Source organism: Macaca thibetana, chromosome 1, assembly GCF_024542745.1.
Source record: "Macaca thibetana thibetana isolate TM-01 chromosome 1, ASM2454274v1, whole genome shotgun sequence".
Classification (NCBI taxonomy): Eukaryota; Metazoa; Chordata; class Mammalia; order Primates; family Cercopithecidae; genus Macaca; species Macaca thibetana.
This window is the reverse complement of record NC_065578.1, coordinates 42,283,877-42,293,167: the sequence shown is the minus strand read 5'-3', so window position 1 is coordinate 42,293,167 and position 9,291 is coordinate 42,283,877. Positions and strand designations below refer to the sequence as shown.

Below are 9,291 nucleotides of genomic sequence, written 5' to 3'. Positions count from 1 at the left end.
TTACCTGATTTTCCAGGTGTTGTGTGTCTCAATTTCCTTTGGCTAGGAAAAGGAATTCCCTTCCCCCTTGTGCTTCCCAGTGAGGTGATGCCTTGCCCTGCTTCAGCTCTTGCTAGTCGGGCTGCACCCACAGACCAGTGCCAACTGTCCGATACACCCCAGTGAGATGAAGCCGGTACCTCAGTTGAAAATGCAGAAATCACCCATCTTCTATGTTGCTCACTCTGGGAGCTGGAGCCTGGAGCTGTTCCTATTTGGCCATCTTGGGCATGCCCCCCGATGGTGGCTTCTAGCTTCACTCATGTCCCTGCAAAGGACATGACCTCATTCCTTTTTATGGCTGTGTAGTATTCCATGGTGTATATATACCACACTTTTTAAATCCAGTCCATCATTGATGGGCATTTGGGTTGGTTACATGATGTTGCTATTGTAGATAGTGTTGCAATAAACATATGTGTGCATATGTCTTTATAGTAGAATGATTTATATTCCTTTGGGTATATACCCAGTAATAGGATTGTTGGGTCGAATGGTATTTCTGGTTCTAGATCCTTGAGGAATCACCATACTGTCTTCCACAATGGTTGAATTAATTTACATTCCCACCAACAATGTAAAAGTGTTCCTATTTCTCCACAGCCTCACCAGCATCTGTTGTTTCTTGACTTCTTAATAATCACCACTCTGACTGGCATGAGATGGTATCTCATTGTGGTTTTGATTTGCATTTCTCTAATGATCAGTGATGTTAGCATTTTTTCATGTTTGCTGGCCAGGTAAATGTCTTCTTCTGAGAAGTGTCTGTTCTCAGACACTTTTTTTCTTGTAAATTTATTTAGGTTCCTTGTAAATTCTGGATATTTTTCACTTCTAATACCATGGATTTTATTTATAGTATTTTTGTCTGAACTCTTTTAAATTAATTAATTATTTTTTTTACCGTAGTGTTAGGTTTACAGGAAAATTGCATGTAAAGTACAGACTTCCCAAATATTCCTCCTCCTCAGGCCCCACCATCTCACACATAGTTTCCCCTATTGTTAATATATTGCTTTAGTGTGGTAAGTTTGTTATAATTGATAAAAAAATATTAATACATTATTATTAACTAAGTTTCATAGTTTGAGTAGAGTGTGTGTGTGTGTGTGTGTGTGTGTGTGTGTGTGTGCGCGTGGTGCGGGCAGAGATGTGTTGACTTAGTGGTCCTCTCTCCCAGTTAAAAATTTCGATGTCTGATTCCAAGGGTGAAAAGGCATTTGCAACTGTTAATAGTGTGATCACAATCTGCTGTTCACTGGCTGTTTCCGCTTTTATTCACTCAGCAACATGTTGTGAGCATTTACATTATTAAAGATGTTTATAAAATATATTTTTAATGGCTACATAGTATACTATTATGTGATCATACCATAACATATTTAAATGAGTCACTATTATAGAAGTGTTTTCAATTGGTTCCAAGTTTTCCTTATCAAAAATAACAATAAAAATCATTGTATTGGGCCGGGCGTGGTGGCTCATGCCTGTAATCCCAGCACTCTGGGAGGCTGAGGGGAGCGGATCACCTGAGGTCAGGAGTTTGAGACCAGCCTGAGCAACATGGAGAAACCCCATCTCTACCAAAAATACAAAATTAGCCAGGTGTGGTGGTGCATGCCTGCAATCCCAGCTACTTGGGAAGGTGAGGCAGGAGAATTGCCTGAACCCGGGAGGTGGAGGTTGTGGTGAGCCAAGATTTGCCATTGTACTCCAGCCTGGGCAACAAGAGTAACACTCTGTCTCAAAAAAATAATAATAATAAATAATAACAATAATAATAATGTGTTACTTTTCCTGAGCTTCTGATATCTATTTCCAAAAATATCCTAAAAGTGGAATTATTGGGTTGAAAGGCATTAAAATATTTAAGGTTCTTAATATATAAAGACAAATTGTCTTACAAAAAGATGATTTATACTCCCACCAACAATCTATAAAGTTCATATTTCATTGTATTCTGGACACCTCTGTTTAAAAACTCTGACAGTTTCAAAGGTAAAAAGATGATGTTGATATTTTAATTTGCATTTCCTGATGACTGCTTTGGTGGGATTTCCCCATATGCCTATTAATGATTTGGATTTTTTAAAACAAACTGTTCACATCTATTGTCGATTTTCTGAGGTGCTTGTATTTTTCTTACCAACTTGGAAGAGCCCTTTTTATGTTGATGATGTTAACCATATGACCGTTAAGTATGTTGCAATTTTATGCCCTGTTTTGTCACCTGCATTTTAGTTTTGCTTTATTATATAGGCAACACTGAGGCTCCTAGGCATGCAGGTAGGGTAATACTTCTTTTTTTTGAGACAGAGTCTCGCTCTGTTGCCCAGGCTGGAGTGCAGTGGTACAATCTCGGCTCACTGCAAGCTCTGTCTCCCAGGTTCAAGCCATTCTCCTGCCTCAGCCTCCCAAGTAGCTGGGACTACAGGTGCCCACCACCATGGCTGGCTAATTTTTTTTGTATTTTTAGTGGAGATGGCGTTTCACCATGTTAGCCAGGATGGTCTCGATCTCCTGACCTCGTGATCCGCCCGCCTCAGCCTCCCCAAAGTGCTGAGATTACAGGCATGAACCACCGCGCCCAGCCAGGGTAATACTTTTAAGAACACTAGAAACCTGCACCCTTGGCATGGACCCTGGCTTCTCATGGGGTTTGTAAAGATTCTATGAGGAATAAGCAGAGTTTGGAGGGAAGGGCCTTCCAAGCTAGGGAGAATGGAGCTAAAACTTCCTATTGAGTTTTTACCTCTCTCCAGACTTTGCATCTGGTGGTAACACTATGCCCACTCTCCTGCCTCTAATTTTCCTCATCCTTACATGGACAGGATTCCTTTTCCTTGATATCACCCAAAAAAGGCTCTAGTTTTCCAGAAGATACTTTATTAAAAATAAGAGAAAAAGGAAAATCAAGAGGGATAAATTGTTTTCCAAAAGCACAGAAGTAAAACACTGTTACAAACATCCCTTAGCCCAAGGTGATTTCAGTCAACCTCAGATGCTGTAACAGGCATAGTTTGTAAGTGGGTAGATAAAGGTTCCTTTCCTCCTTCTCAAGTCTCCTTCTCACCCTAAGATTATCTGCTTTTCAGTTTTTGAGTTTCTCTTTCTCCCATTTTTCCCTCTTTTTCCTTTACTGTCTAGGGCTCCACTCACTTCCACAACCCCAGAGGATCATGGTTGATGACTGGTTGATTATTCATTCCTAAGTAGTAAATTTTAAAAATTAAAACTAACATTTGTTGAAAGGTTACTACATGCCAGGCTCTGTAGTAAGCACATTTTACATATTATTTCATGAATTCATTACAACTTCCCTATAGAAATGAATTACAGACCTCAGAATAGTTAAATGATTTGCGGAAATTCATGTTACCTATTAATTGGTGAAACTGAGTCTGTCATCCTGGTCTGTCTGGCACAAAAGTCCAGGCTCTTAACCACTACACTTTATTTTCACAGATATCTCTGTCTCGAACATCATCATAGTTATTGCAAACGTCCAAACACCTTGCTCATCTCTCGCTTGGGCAAGGGTGAAGAGTCCAGCTCTACTAGGTCTCATGGGAGAGTCCCTGGGGAATTGGTGACTGCAAGTCCTGCTTTGTTTAGCTTCTAAGATCTTTAGCTTTAAAGTCTTACTCTGGGGCCCTGCTCCATCCCATCCATTTGAAAAAAGCTTTTTTCACATCTTTGTTCCTTAGACTGTAGATGACAGGATTGAGGAAGGATGTAGCAATGTTATAGAAAAGGGCCATTTTCTTTCCGCTGTTTGATAAGGAGCCAGAGCCAGGGCCCATATACATGATGATACATGGAATGGCAAACATAGTGACCACAGTGATGTGGGAAGCACAGGTGGAAAAGGCTTTGATTCGCCCCTGGGCTGAGCGGATCCTCATGATGGTGGCAAAGATGTTGGCATAGACTATGACAACCAGGGAGAGCGGGACCACAATGACATTGAAGCCTATAATGAAGTCCACCAGGTCATTGAGGGATGTGTCTGCACAGGCCAGCTTCAGAACTGCAGGAACCTCGCAAAAGTAGTGGTCAATCTCATTAGGCCCACAATAGGGCAGGCGCATAGCAAAGAAAGTATAGCACATGCTACCCAGCACACCATAGGCTGCACAGATACCCACCATGAGGAGACACACCCAGCGGCTCATGATGACCTTGTACCTGAGAGGGTGGCAGATGGCCAAGTACCTGTCCACGGACATGATGGAGAAAAGCCATGACTCAATGACCCCAAAGAGGAGGAAGATGTACATCTGGGCCACACATCTAGCAAAAGAGATGGCCCTCTTCTTGCTGAGAATGTGCACCAGCATCTGGGGCACGGTGGTGGTGGTATAGCACACGTCCAGCAGGGAGAAGACACTGATGAAAAAGTACATGGGTGTGTGCAGGTGTAAGTCCTGGTAAATGAGGGTGATAAGGAGGCTGTTGCTCATGAGAATCAGCAGGTAAAAGACAAAGAAGAAGGTGAAGAGCAGAGGACTGGTCCTGGGATTGGAGGTGAAGCCCACTAGAATGAATTCTGTCACGGTGGACTGGTTGAGCTCCTGCATCGTGATCTGCCTGTTTAAAGAGTTTTTAGGATATATCTTTGATTGAGTGTCTGTGCCACGGGTGTGTAAGGAATTTTCATATTCATTGTTTCATTTACATTTCTTAACAGTATCAGGAAGCTTTGGATTGGCAGGTGGAGGTGCCAAGAGCTCTGTTCCAATTGGAGTTTGAGTGATGTTGGGATTTGGTTCAGGATTTGGTGGAGGGTCATACTGATTAAAGGGGTGAGAGCCAGGTCAGGGCAGCATAGAGGCAGTGTTCTATTATGGCCTGTAGGCATCTGTTTTTTCTTTCCTGACACAGCCTTGTTCTCTCTGTACTGTACTCACCCCATATTCTGTTCTTTTGGGACTTCAGAGGTTCCTAAGCCTTGTGTGAATTAAGATTAGAATAAGAGTTGGGGCTACTATATTCATCATTTGCTATCAGTGTTAGCATTAGGGCTAAGGATAATCTTGGGCATTACAGTCAATGCTATGCAGGCAAAATATTACAGTTGATATTTAAGATTTAGCTTTTTTGGTGAGTGAACTTAAATGTTGTTCGTTAATTATGCCATTCATTCAAGAATTTTAACTAAAATGATCATTATAACATTATCTCCTCAAATGAGAAGGTTGTTTTTCTAAAATATAGGGGGCAGGATATTTTGTAGTTAAAGAAAGATCTTGGATACATTGAGGATAGTCCTGTAAACAATGTTCAGAATTACCAAAATAAAGATAATAATCCCAGTATACCATACAAGGAGGACAAAATCTTAAATTAAAAATGCATAAATTGTGCAATTAATGTTCACTTGTCATGCATTCTTAATTAGAAATACTTCAAAGACTCTCTCCTTCACACTGTTGATGTGGTGCCAATAAACTGGTTTTGCTTTGTTGGAGACAATGAACGTATTGAGAATTTAAAATTTTCCCCATGTCTGGGTTTACCTTTCAATATTCATTGTTTTTCTGGTTTTATGGCTCAGAAAAATTTATGTTTTGCTCCTAATATATTCAAAATTCTAGGCATGATGGGAAACTATGCAAAAGTAAATCCACAAAGTCTAGAGTTCTGTGAAAGGGCAATTGATTGGGAAGAGTTGGCAATGCATGACTAAGCACATGCACTCCACTGGGGTGGAATATCTTAGCTACCTCCTTACGCATTTCTGACATGCACCCTCTTTGGACTCTGGCTTCACAGTTTCCTCTCAACTTGTGAGAACTTGATAATGCAATTCGAAAGCTTATGAGAGAATAATGGGGTGACGATAGCCAAGGAAATGAATTAAAATTTAACTGGGCATCTGCATTTTATCTGATAACTCTAAATGCAGACAGCCTTCCAAAGGTTTAAACATATAAATAAAACCACAAAATAAAAATGTAGTATGAAGCAAGAACTAGACAGGTAGATCAACGGGACAGAATAGAGAACTCAGAAGTAGACCTTACCCTAGGATGAAGATGCTATTGTAAGTCAGAGGGGCAAGGAAGAGTTATTCAACAAATGTTGCTCAGATAATTAATTAATGATTTGGGTTATGATTTCACATAGTGTATCAAGACAAATTCTAAATATGTTAAAGAGTTAAAAAAAAATACCTATCAAACAACAGAGGAGAAACTGTAGGTGAATGTTTATTTTACGGTGATTCACATACCTCTCAAGCATAACCAAAGATTTCCTAGCCTTTCAGTCTCATGGTGATAACTCTTGTCTCTATAATATGCAAATTTGAAGTAATATAGGCCCTCGACTGATCTGCTCTAAGAAGTCCAGTGTTTTCTGCGATATTTCTAAGGGTTCCTTCTGGTCACTTTGCTCTAAAAATCCCTGCTGTGAGGAAATGCTCTAAGTTTAAAAAGCAGGATAGGAAATCATATATAACCCAATCCTAATACTATAAAGATTTACATGCATAGAAAAAAAATTGGAAAGGAATATATCAAAATTTTAACAATGGTCATTTCTGGAGGATTAGGTTTATAGATGATATTTGTTTGTTAAAATTCACAAGACTTTCTAAATTTTTCCACAATAAGCATGAGTTACTTGTAATAAAGAATAAAGAACAGCCAGGAGGCGTGCCTGGCTGAGGGGACCCGGTCCTCTAGACTCGCCACTCCCTGAGAACAGACCTGAAAATGCACAGTGGGACGGGTGGGCATTGGGGAGCAGGGCCTGGGGTCTTAACAATTTCAGAGTCACATATTTTCAACCTTTTTAAAGCCCTGGAACTTTTTTTTCAAAGGCAAACTTCTGCAGGAGCAGAAAAACCCACCCACTCACCCTCACCCAGAAAAACATGGTTCCCTGGAACTCCTCTTATGAGTTAGAGACTTAATTTGATAACCATTAATGCAATCCTTTCTTTTTACCAGAGCCCAGAGAGGGGAAGCAATTGGCTTAAGGTTGCCCAGCCTGAGAGTGTCTGAGCAGGGAGACTGACCTCCAGCCCAGGGTCTGCAGTGCCAAGTGCTGCTCCCAGAGGAGCCAAGAGCCTGGACATGGAGCTAGGGACAGAGGAGTCCGATGCTGCAAATCACATCAGCTCCTGAGTTGTGAGGTCCTTAAGCAAGGATAATGAGAGGCCACCCAGTTCTTACCTCCAGCTTGTGCCTGCAGACTGAGGGCAGAGGAAGCAGAGAAGATGTGGGTGACAGGTCTCTGGCCCCCAGGACTCCTTGCCCTTTGGTGGGTTTGCACCGTCCTCCAGAGCAAAGCCTAGAAACGGGTTTCTACTCTCACTTTCCTTGCTGTGTGTCTTAGGGCCAGTTGCTTGGTCTCTCTGAGCTTCCGGTTCTGACTCTGTCTCAGCTAGGTTTGATGATGACATGTTGGCGATAAGAAAACAGAAACAGATTGTGTATGCAAGGTCCTGGTAGTGGGTAAGCCTCTAGCTCCTGGTTGGCCAGGGCTGGCATGGGTTGGGGTTGCCAGCCTTGGTCCATTACTAGGGTGTAATGGAAATCAGAGAAAAATGGCTTTTTTTTTCTTACTTTGGATCCTTATATTTCTCTCCCCCTGTCAAATCTCTTCTCCAGCAGCACTGACTAGGAGATAAAAGACTAAAGGCAGCTGCTTTTGAATTCTCATTTTTGCTATTTACTGGCCATGACTCTGAGCAAGTTAGTCATTCCTTATCTGCAAAAAGAGGAGACTGTTTGCAATAATATCTGATTCTGTCAGGTTCTGAAGATATATGTTTTCTCTTCCCTTCCCCGTTTGACAGCCCTTTTCCCCCACCCCCTCCACCCTCCACAACACACACACACACCATGCCCCAGTATCAGCACCGACCTGCAAGGTCAAGAGTGGCCAGAGAACAAACAAGTAAAACCAGAAAGAAAAAACAAAAGGCAGAGAATGACTGATATGATTGATGAAAAAAAGACGGAGAGTTCTCTGCAGGAAGAGACACATGAGTCAGAGAGAGGCACAGAGAACCAGACCCCGAGGGCGCAGACAGGAGAGAGAGAAGGAGATGCTGAAAACACAACTGAGGAACAGGAAGAGAAGTACCTGGGAGCCCAGGATGGGCAGGCGGTGGGAGAATGTTCATTCTAAGAATCCTAGAAGAGGGGAAAAGACCAAGGAAGCAGGCATAGAGACACTGAGACCTCCTGGGAGGCTGTCAGGGGAACCAAACCAGACAAGGAAGCAAGAGGAGAGGAGGCCAGGAGCCAGGAGCCAGGAGGCAGGGAAGCATGTCTGTGATGCTGAGATGCAGGTGTGAGGCCTATGAGAGGGACACAGGAGCAAGGCGGAGCTGCAAAAAGGGCAGGCAGGGCTGGGCGTGGTGGTTCACACCTGTAATCCCAGCACTTTGGGAGGCCGAGGTGGGTGGATCACAAAGTCAAGAGATAGAGACTATCCTGGCCAACATGGTGAAACTCCGTCTCTACTAAAATACAAAAAATTAGCTGGGCGTGGTGGTGTGTGCCTGTAGTCCCAGCTACTTGGGAGGCTAAGGCAGGAGAATCGCTTGAACCCGGGAGGTGGGGGTTGCAATGATCCAAGATCATGCCACTTCACTGCAGCCTGGTGACAGAATGAGACTCTGTCTCAAAAAAAAAAAAAAAAAAAAAAAAAAAAGGCTGGTGGACCAGCAAAGAGCCCAGCGGAGAGAGGCCGGAGTGATCAGACGTGGGGCAGTGGGGAGAGGCAGGGCCAGTCCAGTCTCCCAAGGAGGGAGAGCTGGAAGAGGAGCCCAAGAGCAGGCAGAGCAGGCAGATGGCAGGCTGGACTGGTGGGAGCTGGGCAGAGAGGGGGAAACCAAGACATGACAGTGGGGGAGGCTCCAGCAGGAGACCCAGAGCAACGTTACAAGGGGAAAAGCCTTGTGGACAAGAGAGGATAAGGGGAAGAGGAGAGATCAGGGATGGCTAGAGAGAGACAGCGCTGATGGCAAATCCAGAGATTGAGGGACAGCAAAATACAGAGAGGTCGAGGAAGAAAGAAAGGCAAAAGGAATGAGCTGAAGACCTAGCGGAAGAACCTCAGAGCCGGAGACACAGGAAGAGGAGGGAGAGATGGGACAAGACTTTGGAGACAGAGACACACAGAGACAGCTGATAGAAACAGAGGCAGAAAGAGACAGATGGAGAGATGGAAAGCAAAGGAAAGAGAGACAGACAAATAATAATAGGCCCAGAGAAAGATAAAGAAATAGGAGGA

General features: G+C 43.1%; 1 protein-coding gene across 1 annotated transcript; it reads right to left on the bottom strand.

Moving 5' to 3' along the window:
* Positions 1-3,680: 3,680 nt before the first annotated feature.
* On the bottom strand, positions 3,681-4,619 carry LOC126960523 (olfactory receptor 2G3-like). Its single transcript, XM_050800184.1, has one exon. The coding sequence runs from the start codon at positions 4,617-4,619 to the stop codon at positions 3,681-3,683; it is 939 nt and encodes a 312-aa protein (XP_050656141.1).
* Positions 4,620-9,291: the final 4,672 nt, after the last annotated feature.